At 42.9% G+C, this 17,682-nt stretch overlaps 1 protein-coding gene across 1 annotated transcript; it reads left to right on the top strand.

Annotated features, from left to right (window-relative positions):
• Nucleotides 1-901: 901 nt before the first annotated feature.
• On the top strand, nucleotides 902-17,125 carry CREG2 (cellular repressor of E1A stimulated genes 2; the record flags this gene model as incomplete). Its single annotated transcript, XM_082279506.1, has 4 exons — nucleotides 902-1,300; nucleotides 3,443-3,612; nucleotides 15,159-15,272; nucleotides 16,978-17,125. The coding sequence occupies 4 exons, from the start codon at nucleotides 902-904 to the stop codon at nucleotides 17,123-17,125; spliced, it is 831 nt and encodes a 276-aa protein (XP_082135632.1).
• Between the last annotated feature and the right edge of the window lie 557 nt (nucleotides 17,126-17,682).

The following is a 17,682-nucleotide window of genomic DNA, read 5'->3' as shown; positions in this document are numbered from 1 at the left end:
TTAAATGTACCTGAGAACTTTCTGACAGGCAAAGGCTTCTGTGAGATTCATCCCTCCCTGTCTCCTATTGAACCTGTGTTCCTTAAATAATTTGCATGAATGCAGTGGAAGTTAACAAGCATATGTTTTAAAGAATTACCACTTTGCATTGCCACAGTGAAGGGGTCTATTGCCAAGAAAGGAACTGGACGCCCACGTGCCTTTATTAAATTGGGCTACTGATATAAACTCATATACATGCAAATCTTTGCCTAATTACAATCTCGCCTGGAAAACGTTTAATAGCAGCTCCACGTATTTGCATATCAAAACACATCCTTGCGAGCACCAGACTAATGCTGCCTGCCACCTCGGACTTCGGGTCTTGCTGTGACTTGACCCCAGTGCGCAAACGAAGCTTCCCCTGCAACAGGAGAGTTCACATGGACACTCGCCCTCGTGGATTCTCTCTTTTTTAATAAACTGAGAGGTCGCACCGCCTCCGCCCGGACAGCTCCATCTGTTTGGTTTTGTGGTGCGTGTAGAGAACTTAAAACGTGAGATACCTGCTGGACCGCGCACCTGAGCCAGGGGCTCCATCAGTCTCCCGGGTCCCCCGCAAGCGACAGGCAAAGGCAGGGTTACCCCGCAGTGAGCCCCGCGCGGGCTGGGAACAGCGAGGGGCCCCAGAGCTGCGCGCCCGGCGAGCCGCCGCCGCGGGAGGCGGTCCCGGGGGTGTCCCTGGCAGGTGCGGGCGGGAGCTCCCGCACGACGCCGGGCTGGGGGGCAGGACACCGAGGCGTGACGCGACTCGCGGGCGGTGCGGGGCTCCGCGGGCACCCTGCGCCGGGGAGGGGCGGTGCGGGGCGGGCGGCGGCCGCGGGAGGGCGCGGCGGGAGCGGCGCGGGCGCTGCCGCAGAAGATGTCGGCGGGGCGGCCGTGGCCGTGGTGGCTGCTGCCGGCGCTGCTGTGGGGCGGCGCGGGGGGGTACGTGGTGGTCAGCTCGGTGTCGTGGCCGCTGCCCGAGGCGGGGGCGGCGGCGGACGAGCTGCACAGCTCCTCCACCGAGGAGGCGCTGCCCGCGCTGCTGGAGGAGGCGGGCGGCCTCTGGAAGCAGAGCTACCCGGCCTCGGCGTACCGGGAGGATGCGGCGCTGGGCTCCGGGCCGGCGGCGCGGCGGCCGGGCCAGGGGGCCGCCCCCTCCAGGATGTTCTCCTACCGGCGGGAGGGCGGCGGGGCGCCGGGACGCGCCGGGACCGCCCGCTTCCTCGCCCGGCACAACACCTGGGGCTTCGTGGCGACGCGGGCCGCCCGAGGAAAGGTACGGTGCCCACGGCGCCCACGCCGCGCGTTACCCGCCGGACGAGCGCCAGCCCCCGCGGCCGCGCCGTCCCGCCGCCCGCAGCGCCCGCGCCGCGCAGGGAGCAGCGCAAACTCTGCAAGAGAAATCGTGCTCGGAGCACAGGGAGGGAGGATGCACCCTAAAATCCGCACCAGAGAGACAGCAAAACAAAGCACAATCTCTTTTAGGCCAGAAGACAGAGCTGCATCGCAGGGTTTGCAGAGGGGCTGTTTCAGGAGGGTGAGGAAAAGAAGGAGGAGAGCCGGCTGGGCTACCACGAAATCTGCCCTTCCGTCCAGCCATACCAGCTTAAAGGACGATTTCTCTGTCAGGAGCACTAAACAAATAGCTGGGCTATACCGGAGAATTGGGGGTCATTACTTTTTCCAGTTTTAAAATATTTCCTTTTTTAAAATGAAACGTTGGGATAAGACACAGCATCCAGTACCACTCAGACAAAAGGAAAAAAAAAAAAAAAACCAGTCTTAACTTTCTGTTGAAGGCATTCACAGATTAATTAGCTTACAATTTAAAATTAAACAAATTTAGAAGCACTTAAGTCTTCAGAAAGCTTGGCTGAGTTAGTGGCAGTTTATGTTATTGTGAAATACGAAGTAAGAGATTGAAAAAAGATGCTGTTAAATGAATATGTACATAGACAGAAGAGGCCTATAATTCTACATCAGCTTTTGGAAATCCTATTAAACCATATGATCATAACTCTTTTGGTTTATGCTCTCACCAGAAACCCTCAGTGGAATTACAGCCATAATATAGTCTGCAGTTATCTGCCTCCAGACAGAACACAGAAGTAATACAGAAAAATCTGATTCATAATAAAATTTGAAAATTGGGGGGTGGTGTTTGCTGCTTTGAATCCTGAACTACGCTGCCTGTGATCACAATTATTTTTGAGAATACAGAGTAACATTAACCTTCCATGACAGACTATTTTAAGCAATGGGAACATGTCCTGTGATATTACTGAGAGCTTTTTTTTTCAAATGTAACTCTTAATAATAAACAAGTATTTTTATTTTCTAAGTTATGTAATATCATTAAAGCATTACTTTTAAGGAAAGCCAACAAAGACCATTTATAAGCACTATAAGCATTAAAATTTTAAAGGCATATAAACATTAAAAATCACAAAGCATGCTACCCAGATAACAATATCATCCAGGATTTTCTTATTAACTATTCATATTTAATTTGATTTTGTTGCAAAAGATTTAATGTACTGACAGAGAATTTCACTGTTTAACATCTAATAGACCAGGAGGAAAAAATATCTGAAAACATGAAAAAAAGGAGTAATTAATTGAATATCTGTCATTGCTATTTATAATGTGATGAAAAGCATAGTAGGAGTATACATTATTCTGAAGTATATTAATGAGTGTCACTACTGGGCAAGGACATTTTCTGCATGCATTATAACCACTGTATGCACACAGGTCAGTGTGAGAAAATCTTTTTGAAAACTTGGCTCCTTAGTGTCCCTTCTCTGCCATGGGAGGAGGTTTTATTTGGCAGTTGAGATACAACCCCTGATCTGATGTTCCTGCCCAGGAAGCTGAGCTGATATCCAGTTTGACTTAAAACACAATTCTAGCTAAAATGCTTTCTTTTTTTGTTTTTGTGAACTGATGCAATCACATTGCAAGTTAAAACCAAAAGAGGAGGCAATATTAGAGTAAAAAGCAGGCTGAATCAAGGCTAAATTAGGCTCTATATCTTTTGGGGTTTGAGGAAAGGTACCAGCAGTGGTTTAGAGTAAACATTTCCTGACATCGATGGCAGGAAAAAAGATATTCATGCACTTAAACATTTTTAATTTGGCAGTTCCTTTAAGCTTAGTGGAAGAGAAAATGTTCTCTATAGTGCCATGGACAGGACTAAAGAGAAGAAATAGAGGAGAGATCTGTTTTCATAGAAGCATGATAGATCTAATTTAGAGGAGATAGGTCTAATTTAGAAGAAATGCTGTCTCATGATGACAACAGAAAGTGGGAGCAATGGCACTGGCTGTCCTCTCTGCTAGAGCCCTTGAGGGAATCCCCCACATTGTACAACACCTATGCACAGAGATGTAACCAGTTGCTTATTTGGATTTTGCAGATCCAAGGTATGCCCTATGGGAACTGTTTACTTCTCAGCGATGGTCCCATCAATAACAGCACTGGAATCCCTTTCTTTTACGTGACACCAAAGGATAACACTGTGACAGATCTTCTGAAGAATCCCATGGCTTCTCTGACCCTGCCAGAGGCAGATGGAAATTTCTGCAGGTAACAGTTTTATCTGCCTCCTACCAACATCACTGAGAAAACAGACCTCAGAACAAAATGCTGGGTCCCCACCTTCGATGTCCTGCATTTATTTTTGACTCTCATGATCAGCTTCATGCTCCTTCCCAGGTTTTTTTTAATTTTTGCAGTATGTTGCCCTGGTAAAGCATAGTAGAGCAAAGCAGAGGTGTCACTGAAGTATACTGTAGCATCAACAGCTGGAGTGGCTTTCAGCTTGCGCATTAAATTCCTAAATTTTAATCTCTTCTTGGAGGTGCCTACATAAAATCTAGGTGTTCAAGATCCTGTAATAGTCTATAGTGATCTAGACAATAAAATCCGTAGAGTTTCAGAGGGTATCCAACTCACAGTAATGCGTCTTTGCTCTGCTGAACAACTCTGGAGGCCCTGCTGAACGCCTTGACAAGGCTGCAGCTCTCTGGATTCTGTAAGAGGATCTCAAGCTCTCAGTTCACAATTCATATGCTCAGGACTGTGACACTCAGTTTGATTTCCACCTCTTCAGAGAATATGATTGAATATTATATCTTCGCAAGTTTTTTACACCTTTTATATCACATTCAGTAAATGACCCCTCAACTAAAGAAAGCCAGGCCTGAGGTGTACCAACCTATATCCAGTCCCAGGTTCTTCTTTCCAGAGACAGCAGTGAGTTGACTTCTTCTTAATCCTATCATAGCATCTTAGAATCACAGCATAGTTTGTGTTGGAAGAAATCTTAAGGGCCATCTAAGTCCAACCCCCCTGCCACGGACAGGGACGCCTTCCACTAGACCAGGTTGCTCAAAGACTCATCCAGCCTGGCCTTGAGCACTTCGAGGGATGGGGCATCCACAGCTTCTCTGGACAACCTGTTCCAGGGTCTCACCACCCTCACAGCAAAGAATTTTTTCCTGACATCTAATCAAAACCTACTCTCTTTTAGTTCAAATCCATTATCCCATTGTCCTGTCACTAGATGCCCTTGTGAGAAGTCCCAGCTCTCTTGCAGGCTCCCTTTAGGTACTGGAAGTCTGCTTATAAGGTCTTCCTGGAGCCTTCTCCAGGCTGAACAACCCCAACTGCTCAGCCCATCTTTGTAGGACAGGTGCTCCAACCCTGTGATCATCATCACGGCCTCCTGTGGACTCGCTCCAACAGGTCCATTTCATTCTTTGTGTATAATGAATAACTTCAGGTCCCCAAAGCTTTACATGTGTAAAATGTATGTATGTAACCTCAAAGATGATTCAATTTCCCCCTCCGTTCTTGTCTCCTTGAAAAAGACATATCTCTACCATATGTTTGTTTACAGTCAATCATGTGGCAAACTTAGCTGGGTCAGCCTTGTGTGAAGCGTTATTTACAAAAGCCTCTTTACGTGACGAGGTACATGACACTGAAATTGTGTCAGACAGGACTCCGTTACCAAAGCAGGTCTTAGCTGATGTTCCAAGGAGAAAGAGACAAAGAACTGGTAAGAACAGACTCCTTCAGAAAGAAATGGCATTAACAGTTTTTATTCCAACTTAAGGTCCTCTTTGGAGAAGGAGAGGTTTTATCTTAAGAGCAGATTTCCCCAGCTGAGGATTACCTTGAGTATCATCCCACCTCTCAAGCCTGCTAGCTGAGAAGAACCCTGGGAGAAGCAGGGAATGGCAAACATAAAACATTACTGTTATTACACTTGTCTGCATTTATCTTCAGAATATATTGTTTTCTGGAGAGTTATATACTGGGAAAATGAAACATTTCTTAGTCCTAAGTAGCACAAGTAATTTCAGGTTGACATCCTATTCCCAAGGAATGGAAATCATGGCTTCTCTTACAATGTCAAACACCTAATAGGAAATTTCTATCACCAACATTTGTTAAGATAATTCAGTTTTGAATGCTTGAGGAGGTCAGTGAAGTAGTGAAGTTAACACTGGAATGGTTCTGCTTGTTGCTTAAATATTTCATTAAATATTTTGGATTAATCATTTAGAAAATAAATATATCTGTTCTTTCATTACAGGCTTAATGGTGTTTATTCCTGCTTTCTAAGCTTCTTCATTCAGTCTAATAGTAAACTTACTATCTAGACCAAGTGCTTAAAAATGTATTTTAAGTCCTATGTCCTACTACCCAATGCCCTATTTTCAGAGGCCCAAGACTCAGAGCAGCTTCCATTGATGATAAGTGGTACTGTTGAGCACTTCTGAAAACCACACACCCACTTAGGCACTTAAGTGTGGCCTTTGATCCCTGACTTTAAACAGCCACTCTTGAAAGTCTTTGCCTTTTATGGCTTACTAACATCACTGCCCGATTTACCTGTTTGGGAAGTGCCAATTCACCAACAAAAGAGAAATGCTGCATGATTTAGAGGAATATGAAATCCATATACATCACAAACCTTTGAGGATATTTATTCAATGTCTTTTTATTTCATCACTATTAATTTTCAAACCACTACCCTTTGATCAGTATGACAAATATTTGCTGCTGCTTGTTTTGCAGCCAGGGCAACCTGGATTCTGTCACCTGCCTCTCTGGTCCCTTCTGCAGACTGAGACTGTACTTTTTGGTGAGAAGAGCTCTCTGGGCACCACCAAGAAGCTAAACCTGGATTTCCAAAACAGCTCAGGCCAAACTAATTACCATTTGTCACATCCCTCCTCTCCCTCCCTACCACCAGTCATGTGCTACCCTGCCCCCAATCAGTTCTGGGCTTTGCCTCAGCCTGAGCTGAAACATAAATCTGAAGAAAATTATCCTGACAGCGAGAATAAGTTTTTCTGCCGATCCTTCTTTTCATCCTGTGGCCAGTACTGCTCCTGGCGATGCAATCCCATCTCTTCCCTCCAGCTGACCATATGGTGGGCCTATTTTAGCTCAGGAACTCAGGTTTTTTTTTTCTGGATAAGATTTCTACTGGCTTAGTAACTTGAATCAGCTCCTCAAGAGCCAGAGAAGAACAAAGGTGAGGGGAAAGGAAAAGAGAAGGTGGAGGAAAACAGGATATCTTCATTTTAGCATATAACCATACTCCAGATATTGAACTTACTACTGAATTGAGTACATAGATTCAGAGTTTGATCAGTGCTCCATGCATTATTTATTTTATTTTCACCTTCAGTTTCTTTTTCATTATTTCTGAAGTTCTCATTTGGAACAGAAGTTGGTTGGCATTGGTGCAAAGGACAAGCAATACAGACAATGAAAAGCTGCGTCTTTACTTGAGCTACAGTTTTTGATTTTGATGATATGAAAATATGAGCAAGCTTTGAAGCTATCTCATAGTAAGGAAGGGTACGGGCACTGGAGTTTACCTTTCTTCTCTTCCCTTCCCCTATAACCAGGGTCAGAAATTAATCTATGTTTTAAACTAGGAATCCATGAGTGATTTTTACATTTAAAAGTAGTAACATCTAAAACTGCAGCCCGGCACACCACCCCACTGTTAATCCACAGAAAGGCCCTCTGCAGGCAGCATGACACTCAAGAAAACAACAAGGTTTCCTGCTGCCAGTGCTTGGGGTGACCTGTCCCCAGCTTTGGGGTGCACTTGACCTGCTGAGATAGCCAAGCTGTGCCATGCAAACAGCACACAGCATCTTCAGTGAAGAGCTTTATGTGGTGGCTCAAGTTTGGTATGGCAAAAGTCTTCTTTACTAGCACTATATGAGAGGCAAGACCTTTCACTCTGTGAGACCTCAGGTCCTGTTAGTATTTAAAATGTATCTGCGAGGTTTTCTTTACAAAGGTGAGTGTCATTCTTGTCAGACATTCTCTTCAAGTGCATCATTAATTGTTTTGGTTTCAAAATAATTATGCAAAATAGCTAAATGAATAAAGTTCTACGTGAGAAAGTTCATGTCCTTGCTATGCCAACAATGCATTTGTAGCTTGTTTTCATGTGGAACTTTGTTAGAGTTCCACTATTAACCTACTCTGAGTTGCAAGAATGAAAATAAATGTGAAAGCTGATTGGTGCCTGTAGCCAATGCTCCTGGGAGTATTTGGCACTCTCCTGAAAAATGCGTCTGACCTATTGCACGCAAAAGAAATCTCTGGCCTTTAGAAAGAAAACATAGCTGACATTTCAATGTCTTCGTGTACCTAATGAGTTTCAAGTGGCTTGTGTACACCAATTTGATATTAAATTTATTTAGTAGCAAATTTCATTTGTTTTGTTTCAGAACAGACTCAAGTTCCAAACCTTGACAATAAATATTTTCCCTTTCAAGGAAGTGAGGAATACAGACTGGCCTTTATGGTGCTCCAGGCTCAATATTTCATCAGCTGGAGAGAAAATTTGAAAACCCTAAACTAATAAGAAAAATAACATTTAATATTGAAAGAAAGAGAGCTGCAACGCATCTGACTAGGCACTAATTGCAAGACATTTTAGTATTGCAGCTACAGTCTGGATTCCTTATCCTGACCTAGAGATTGCCTCCCCAGACGGAGATGGGCTGCCCCCCTCTGAGAAGGCTCTGATGGCCAGGATAGAGACAGCATTTGTTAGCAACTACACAGCATTTTATCTGAAGGCTGATAAATGGATAATGGAGGCAAGAAAAATTAAATGGTTCAGGGCTATAAATAGACTAAGCTGGTATGTCTATGCCACTGACAAGCTGAAAAGATTGAGTCCCATTCTTGCAGCTTTCAGAGGGAACAAGACCAAGCCCTACATTAAAGAATAGAGCAGCTATTGTTCTAAACACATTTCCCAACACACAGGCTGCTCAGAGGATTCCTCTTTCCAAGTAAGCTCCTGAGTCTGCCTCATTACAGCTGCAGCCTGGAAAACACGCAATTAATTTTAAACGTGTGTCGCCTCCTTGACATAAGTTTCAGCACATTCACAGGGACACACTGCAGCTTTCTTAGAGAAAGAGCGGTTACAAGGCTGCTGTGAACTGGTTTTCATACAAGGCAAAAGCAGCAAGCTTCGGTCAGTCCACCTCTGGATTTTTCCTGCTATTACTAGTTTTCCTGCTATTAGTTTGGAGAATGGTATTTCAAATCCACACTGCTGTCTGTGAGTGATTTTCATGAATTCAGATTCCACTCCCGATTTATGATCTTCATCAGGGGTGACTCTATCAGAGCCGTTTTACCCACCATGCTCATCTTGTGCTTGAGCTAGCAGATGGGCATGATCAGGCAGATGTCTTCAGTGGATATAAGCTGGCTCCATAGGTTTACTAAACTCCACATGGAAAATGTTGACAGGAAGTGCTGAGCCACCAAGCCATGGGAAGAGAAGAAGAATTTTGTGAGTCTGGGTTCCTGCTGTGTGGTGGATTGGCAGCATGCACAAACATCCAACTTCATTCCCTGGGCAATCCTGATGGACAGTAAGCCTGCCATGGGTGGAAGACACAACTTTTGAGATGTCATGTGGCCACTCAACATATAACTACTGCTGGGTTTGTAGAGTCACTGTTGTTAATACATGGGTTAATATAACAAAGAAATTTGGTACTGTACCTTTACACAAAGAGAAATTACGCATGCACAAGACAAAGGCTGAATTCAGACAGCCATCAGTTTTTGAGATCCACCTCCTGATTCTGTGGCACAGACACATTTCTAGTTCTGGTATTTATATTGGCCCTTTTTAGTCATATGCAAATAATTATGTCAGTAGTTGTTCCTGAAAAATCTTTATTGAAAAAAATCATGAAGATACTAAATTAGAAAGCCAAACATGAAACCTACTATCATCATGACCCAATGCACACAATACTAAATTACTATTTTTCCAGTATTCTTAAATAACCAACTTCCTAAAATCCCTTTATAGTGAAATAGTGTTTCTCTGACTCTGTGTACAGAAATAGTTGATGCTGTGATTCTTTTTTTTCCTCCATGAATGGTCTATGGTTAAACTATATAAAAGCTTCCTGTCTGAAACAGAGTTCAGCTGAAGAAGCGCATTGCTATTGTCAGTGGAGACAGGCAAACAGACTGACTTCACGTAACACATTGTAATTAAAACATTTTAGGAAGGATTATCTTGCAGTAAGAGTTAAATTATTTAAAACATTAAAACACATATACTATGAACACAGGCTTGCTTAGATGAACAGCCACTGCATCAATAATCTTTAGCTCCCTTACTTGACTTCAGATTCAAAACAGAAGACCTCTTCCAAAAGCAAGGATGTTCTAACTGTTTTTGCTGGCTCCCAAACACAGCTGATAAAGAAATTCTTGTCAAAATCAGAGCAGGGCAGAACTGCCTAGCCATATCCGGTTGAAGGCCAGCAACAGCTTTTCAGATTATGAAATCGCTTGCAGTGGAGATTTTGTCTGACGTTCATGCCATGCAGATTAGCAGCACCAATACATTCTTTCGGCTTCAGAGACTCTGATAGTTAGTGGTGAACAAATGAATGAGGAGAATTACTTACTTTTCAAAATTAATCACATTTATGAATCAAAATTATATGCACTTTACAGTAATTCTCTCAGAACAGAGCATTCCCTCCCTTCCTTTCTGTAGATTTTAGGGCACAAAAATCCTATGATGCATTTTGTATATTAGGAGATAACTGCCTTTTCACCTTGTGCCCAGTTTGGGGCTATGTGAAGAGGAGCCCTGTGTAGGGTGTGACAGAGTCACCTACCTTGCATCCATGGGAGGTGACAGGGATGAGCTGTGTCAACAGCCAGTCCCCACCTCCAAATTACATGGGTTTTCACGACTGCTACCATTATAGGAGAGCTTAGACTGTGTAGAGGCAGTCATTGCCCTTATGCCACTCATGAGCTGTGTGCTTTAAAGCTGAAAAAAAATGTAGGAAAACTGTTCTCTGCGGCTTTCTTCTTGGCTCTGTCTCTTCTTTTCTGCAACAGGAAAAAGCTCTCTCACAACTTCTTTTCTCTTCAACTCTGAAGAAGTAGAGGGGTAAGAGCAGTGCTTTCTCACATGGCAGTGAGAAATGTGTTCAGGGGAGATAGGAAGGATTTGTGTATCCCCTCAGGGAGGATGGAAGGTCTCGTTTCCTCAGGGGGTGGAGGAGATGGATGTAAGCTCCTTTGTGGGAAAAGGAGGCTGGGGAAGAAGAAAAAGAAAGGGATTCCTCTGCATAGACCCCTGCTTCCACACCCAGAGACTGGAGCAGTATCGAACCCTCCTGCCATTCTCCTTCCTTGGGAGTACCTGGCTTTCCTTCCCCAGTGCGTTCCAAACTCTTTAATTTGCTTTTACTATTGATCTGTGTCAGATCAGTGTCACCTCACTAATGGATTGCAGAGGCTGAGAATGAAGATATACTCAGGGATACTTTTGGTGAAAAACCAGGAGACAGAGCATCATCAGTCAAAGCAGAGATCTCAACTGTGAAAGGGAATACTAACCAAGTCCCAACATCATCATCTTATGTGCCAGTATAACCACAGCAGCCTGAAGTATAGATTCATAACACCTGGACTTGGACAGTTGCTGTATAAGAACCTTCTAATTAAACTCCAGGAGATGGCTAGTGCAGTAAAGAATTTAATGAGTAGGTGGCATTCTTTACTCTGAACCACTCTTGAACCACGACCCAGAAATTGCGGAAGTGTTACATAGTAAAATAAGTGGGACGTTCATTAGCAGTGTGCTTTGCAGCATTGCATCCCTGTTGGGAAGTATTTTTCAATTGGATGTAGGTCTCTCCTTAAGCTCAGTAAAGCTGGCACCTTTTAAGTGATGTCATCTCACACACTTGGAAGAAAACTGCCTGGATTGGGTCAAACTCTGCATACCTACTTTGCTCAGTGTAAGCAGAGGAACTGGAACAATCAATTCTTCTCTCTTCACAGATCAAATGAATAATTAAGATAATCTCTCTTAATGCACTGTTTTCTTATAAAATGCATCAACTGAATCTTCTTCCATTTTAATCCGGCCTTCCTAATTTTCTGCAACAAAGTGTATGTATTTCAAATAAGCATGAAAAAATATCATGTGTTCCCTATTGCTTGGTCTTCTTTTGCAGTCATCTGCTTTCTCTTCCCCTCAGTTCATATTTTACTGTAGCATTCATGAGTCCTCTCCATGGAGACAGAGGACTTGATTCGGGTGAAAAAAAACCACCTGAGAAACCACCTTGGGTTTCCTCAAGAGACCAACAGTGTCACGGTCTCTACCCCTGACTCTGCCTCCCCCTCACACCCAGTCAGCAGCACACAAATGTTACATAAAACTGCTCCTCTGCATCCACTTGTTCTTGTGCCAGAAAAGATGAAAGGAACTCAGGGACTGAGAGCTGAATATGTATTTATACAGAGGCAAGAAATGTCTAGTGAATGCATGACTAGATCTCTACAGATGCAAGTGAGGAATGTTTTAGTAAATATATCTATTAATCCCTGATATCCCTTAATTATCTTTAGTAAAAATATTACATAAATCCCTGACTATATCACTTTAGTCCTAGGAAGAAAATCTTGCATTTGCATTAGTTGCACTGGCAACAACACTGAAGACTCAAGACGCATTCACAACATTTAGAAATGGTAGCTGTAAGTTTAGTGGGTTTTGATGGTTTAAGAAGTATAACAGTAATCAAACACCATTAGGGAAATACTAGGGCAAAAAAAAAAAAAGAGATGCAGAAACAGATTTACTTCAGAATATGAAGGGCTCCTTTGAAAAAGAAAATACTAATGCTAATGTCAGATTAGAATACAAGGTTCCTATTCTGAAACAGAAAACCTACGATAAGAGGCAGCCCTGAAAGCAAAACCAGCAAAGTAGTAACAGTGTGCTGAACCCAAATGTATCATTGTCCTGTTTAGCTCTTCCAAAACTTCACCTAACATAATCTCAACAAATAATTTGTTTGAGTCATTTCCCAGAAAAACAAACTGACCCTCCAGAATATTATTCCAATGTGCGAAATTCAGTTTGAATAATTTTTACTGGGAAGGTAGTATAATGTGTGTCAGTCAATGTAGCACCCTGGCTCATGAGAATGTAAACAGAAGCAGGCAGGAAAAAAACCCCATAAATAAAACTATTCAAATTATGGATGCACAGTGTGTGGGCTTTGTTGTCAGCCAAATATGTGGAGAGCAGCTTTTCATGTCAATTGGGGAAGAGTCACATCAGACACTAGTCCTATTAGGCAAAACTTTCTCAGCAAAGGCAGGCAGGGTTCACTACTTAATCACAGCTACATCAGCTCTATTGCCTACTCAAAATCAAATAGTATGCTTACAGAATAAACATGTACGTGCACAAAAACACCAAATAATTGTAATCTGAGGTCAGACCAAAACTTCTCACTGTTCCTGATCACATCCAAAATCTATCACCTTGATCTGCTCTGTGAAACACAGACATCTTTTAATAACAATCCCTTTCAAAATCCACTCTGGAAGTAATTAACCACATATTACCTAGGAGCTGTGTGCAAGAAAGACACTTGCAAATATTGCTGTTTTTCCTGGCTCTTCAGTTGTTTTATTATACTGTTAGGCTGTGGAGGAAATTGTACCATATACTCAGATGCACAGTTGTTTTAAAGCAATTTTCTGAACTGAATTTCTGCTCGCAAGAAGTCCCTTTCCTTCATCAATATATATGTTAAATATATATTGAATATATAAACATATGCAGAGGGCTTTGGGTACAGTATTAAGCAAAAAAGATAACAATAAATCAGGAGATTACTTCAAATGGACTTTAACACTTCACCATCCAGGGTGGTGTTGAAAGAGTGTGAATGTGCACTGCCCTGGCTGCTGGACATGCAGACCCTCAGCTGACATCCTTTGCATGTGGGATTTGGTTCCTTTCTCTTCAGCTGTATTCACTGTATTTGCCTGTATTTATTCGTGTTTTGGTGGGTGAGTATCCCACTGGGCCATGGATGCTGGGCAGTCACACAACACCCAAAGCCTACGCAAAAGAAATGCCAGGAGCTACAGGTGTCCCTGGGGCGTGGAGCTGTGTTCCTTAGGGATGGAGCGCTTTCGGGCCACTGTAACCCAGACGTGAAATGAATCTTCAGCAGGCAGTAGGAGTCAGTGCTGAGAGGATCTATGGTGTGCCAAGATGATCTTGTAGACAAGTTTGTATTCTGCATACACACTGATAGAAATAAACCCAGTGCCTAGGCTGCAGATTTTTGGGTACTCAGAACACCACTCATGTTTTATTTTATAGCTTAAAAATTGTATTAGAGAAAATTAGACCATTATAAGTTGATGTGAACAGAAAGTTTGAGCCTGATCTTTGGCCTTGGCCCTTCCTCCCATCAGTAAGCATGGGAGAGGAAAAAGAATACAAGTGGAATTTGTCCAAAAGTTGTTAAACTGAACATACCCTTCAGATAATTGCTGCTCCAGACTGAACAGGACACTGAAAAAGTGTCCCTGAGATGATGTGACTGCAAATAGAACTTTGGAGGTCAGGCTGCAGACAGTAGCAAGTGCTTACTGGATGTAGGCAAGTATCAATCAGCCTCCTGTACTTCCTTATGTATCTCTGTTCATGACCCTGTCTAGAAAAGCAGATACTTTATCTAGTGAGCTACATAATCTCCCATAGCCATCTGTGGAGAATCTGCAGGTGTTAAATTAGCTGCAGGAGGATGCCCATATGTTTCCTGCATACACTAGACACACATTGAGATATAACCAAAAATGAAGCCATTGCAGATTGCACACGGTTAAGGCTAAAGGGCTCAAGCCAAGATCTTTAAGTAAAATTGTACACAGATGAGATGTAATTTACTGTGATTAAAACACAGTGAAGAAGAAATGGAGCTTTCATTTCCTAATGTAGTTTCTTGGGCTGACATGGGAAGACAGTTCTCTGAGATGCTAAGCAGTCTCAAACTGCTGGCAACAGGACTTGGGGCTGCTCAGCATTTGCCAGGATCAAGCCTTTGCAGTCATTTCGTACACTATTTTTTTGCAATTGGTCGATTTCCTTATGATTTATATGCTCGTATTGTGTATGTCAGAGTCAGCAATTGCCCTGCAGTTACTAATGGGAGTTATTTATTATTACTATATACAAAGAGCCAAAAAGTAACAAGTACCTTCCCTGTCTTGGTCTGAAGGCAATTGGAGAATTTTTCTATTTGGTGTAAAGCAGTGGACAAATAGGTAAAAAATGAACAAGGATTGATTTTTTAGGATAAGCACAATGAAAAGACTTTATGTTTTACATACAGATACACATATTCATACTCTTTTCTGTAGGCATAGGCACAGACTAACCATCTCACCAGTTCTTCTCAGAATCCTGAATACAGGTCTGTACATCTGTCTGGGAATACTGCCATTTTCACATTTTTTACAATCCACCATATACTAATCTAATTTTTGTGAGCATAAAGTAAGATTAAGCAACTATCCACAGCAGAGCTATGTATCAGTCAAGTATTCCTTCCAGACCTCCCCCCTCCACCAAACAGCATAGCTGGGAGTAGAGAAGAGCCACAAGGCTTGACAAAGCTTTTTATATGTGAGCAGGAGTTAATACTTCTCCAAAAGCCCTTTAGAAAGAAAGAAACCTATTACTCATGAGCATTTTTCTCTGTGCACAGAAAAAATGTAATTGATCCAGAGGATCCAAGGTGCACCAGGCTGACTCTCATGGGACAGATGGTCACGGTGCCTCCAGAGGAAGTAGAATTTGCCAAGCAAGCAATGTTTTCCAGGTCTGTATCTAACAGGAACGTAGTAGAGTGCAATCCATGGGTTTGAGACAAATACACAAATGTGGCCATTTGGTACAGAAAATCTAAGAAATAACAAGCCTGACGTTTACTTTGGGGCCACGAAGCATGTTGGCTTCTGTGTGGCTTGGAATGATAGACCTTTTAACTCTCGAGGAAATGAAATATGGAAATGAAATTAGTTAGTGTTGGACTCTGGTAAGGCACACGGTTTATAATCTGGGGATTATGAAGATAGGTCACCTGGTTCCAAGGAGAGATTCCATAATTCCATGCTGTATTTGTTATCTTTAATTATTCTACCCCACCTTACAACAGATAGTGCTCTTCACCTACAGCCTCCTCCTACTCAGAGCAGAGGTCTGCTGCCTTTGGGCTTACAAACATCTTCAGGGTGGAGCTTACAAGTTTAATTACCTCTCCTAATGTCCCAGCTGCTTCAAAGCCATAGTACTTCCTGATCAGTCTCCTTTGAACAGATGCAAGCACAACCCAGATGCATAGCACACACACAGGGTGTGCCCCCATGCCCTTCAGTGGGTCTCTAGAATTACAGGCGTGAAAAGCCTGAACCTTAGCTGGGGCGCACACCTCCCACACAGACTGACAGGGATTGTCCTCCAGGCACACCTTGCCTGGTCAATCAAATACTGCTGGGAAATTGGGATGAGCTTGAATCCAAAACAGCCCAGAGGTGATATTCTTTCTGACCTACAGGAAGGGGTCAGGGTTAGACTCTGTCAGTGTGTACCATCGATAGCAAAAATGGGACCATGAACAGATGGGGCCATATTGACACACAAGCCTTTTTTAAAAACTTCACAGGAATTCAATTTCCATGTGATCCAGAGTCCAAAAGTGCCTCAGTAGAGGATGCTCTGCTGTCAGGGTGCAACAGCCAGAACAATAAAGTGAGGGCTTCTGGGGCACATCCAGTGCTAGCAGCATCTGACACCACTTACTAATGCCAGAGTCATAGGTGCTCAAAGGGACAGCTCAGAAAATGGTAGGAAATACCATTTTCCCAATGACAGGGAAACCAAGACGTTGCCAAACCAAGCATCTCTGCTGCAGGGTCCTCTGCAGGAGTAGAGGGGCACTGAGCCAACCCTGCCCAGACTTGCACCACTTCCTGCCCATGTTCCTGTGAACACTGGGACTTGAACTGTTGTATCCACTCTGTCCATCGCTGCTGAGCTTCCCACAGATATGCTTGCTGAGCATCAGACATCTGCACCCAGTCAGGGACAATCTGTTCAACTTAGCTGTAAGGAAGGCCAAAGAAATGAGACATAAATACGGCATGAGAAGGCTGTAGGAGGCGACAGCTTGCAGAGGCTACGCTCTACCTGCTACCCAGTTTTATTAACCCTGACACACATTCATAAGAGTCTTCTCTAACTGTTTTTCACTTACTTAGAGACCAAACAACATCTGCCTTTATAGACAGGGTTCTGCAGTGGGGCAAGGTGCTGGTTGCTGGCTGCCGGTGTTGCAGTTCTCCCCAGACTGGGGTGTGGAAGATAGTAAACTTTACAGCAAGCAAGGGAGCGCCAAAAAGATGAATGGGGGCGTTCTCATATCTCAGGTTTCACTCTGGCTGAACACACTAGGCTGAAGAAAAAAGCAGAATATGCATATGCTTTGGCACATCTTCTAATTTTTTTCCTTGTCTTTGTCCTTCCAGGCACCCAGTGGTAAGAAAGTGGCCTCGTAGCTATGAGTGGTTCTTCATGAAAATGAACATTGAACACATCTGGCTTCAAAGCTGGTATGGAGAAGTTTCTCCCATTGCAGTAGAAGAGTATTTAAAAGCAGCTCCAAGCAAAGGATGATTGAATGGGCTTTGAGATAGAAATCTCCTGAGTTTTCTTTCCAAACACTTTTAAAATTTCATGGTAGATGGTTTCTTTACAGTGATATTTTTTTTCTCTTCTCCCAAGAGGCTTCAAAATAGCCCTGTCTCACATGGAGTGGAGTGAAAATAAATCAACACAGACTTTCAAATTATAAAGGAGAGGTGGATACTAGCCCTACCCTGCAATGTACAGACTTGTCATTTCAAGCAGGCAATGCGTCATCTGAAATGCTGTTTTTAAAATGCTTTGTATCTGTTTGTTTTGACTTCTATTGCTGTGCACCCACGGGGAAACTACACTATGTGCTAAATATAATGTTTTGATTTGCAGAAAAAGCAAATTGCCTACTCAGAAGCCTCCATGCATTGTGGAGGTATTACTGCTGCTTTGTCTCCCTTGATTTGTAAGTACTTTAAGAGAACCTTAATAGCTGCAAATTTAGGTATTTAAGTATAAAACCAAATTATTTGCTAAAGCTGTCCTCATTTGCTAAATTCTATTTTCTATGAGTGTTTTTCCCTAATTAGATAATT

The sequence above is a fragment of the Coloeus monedula genome (assembly GCF_965178545.1).
Source record: "Coloeus monedula genome assembly, chromosome: 3".
NCBI classification, from domain to species: domain Eukaryota; kingdom Metazoa; phylum Chordata; class Aves; order Passeriformes; family Corvidae; genus Coloeus; species Coloeus monedula.
Note: the sequence above shows the minus strand (reverse complement) of the source record. Positions and strands in the feature narration are given on the sequence as shown.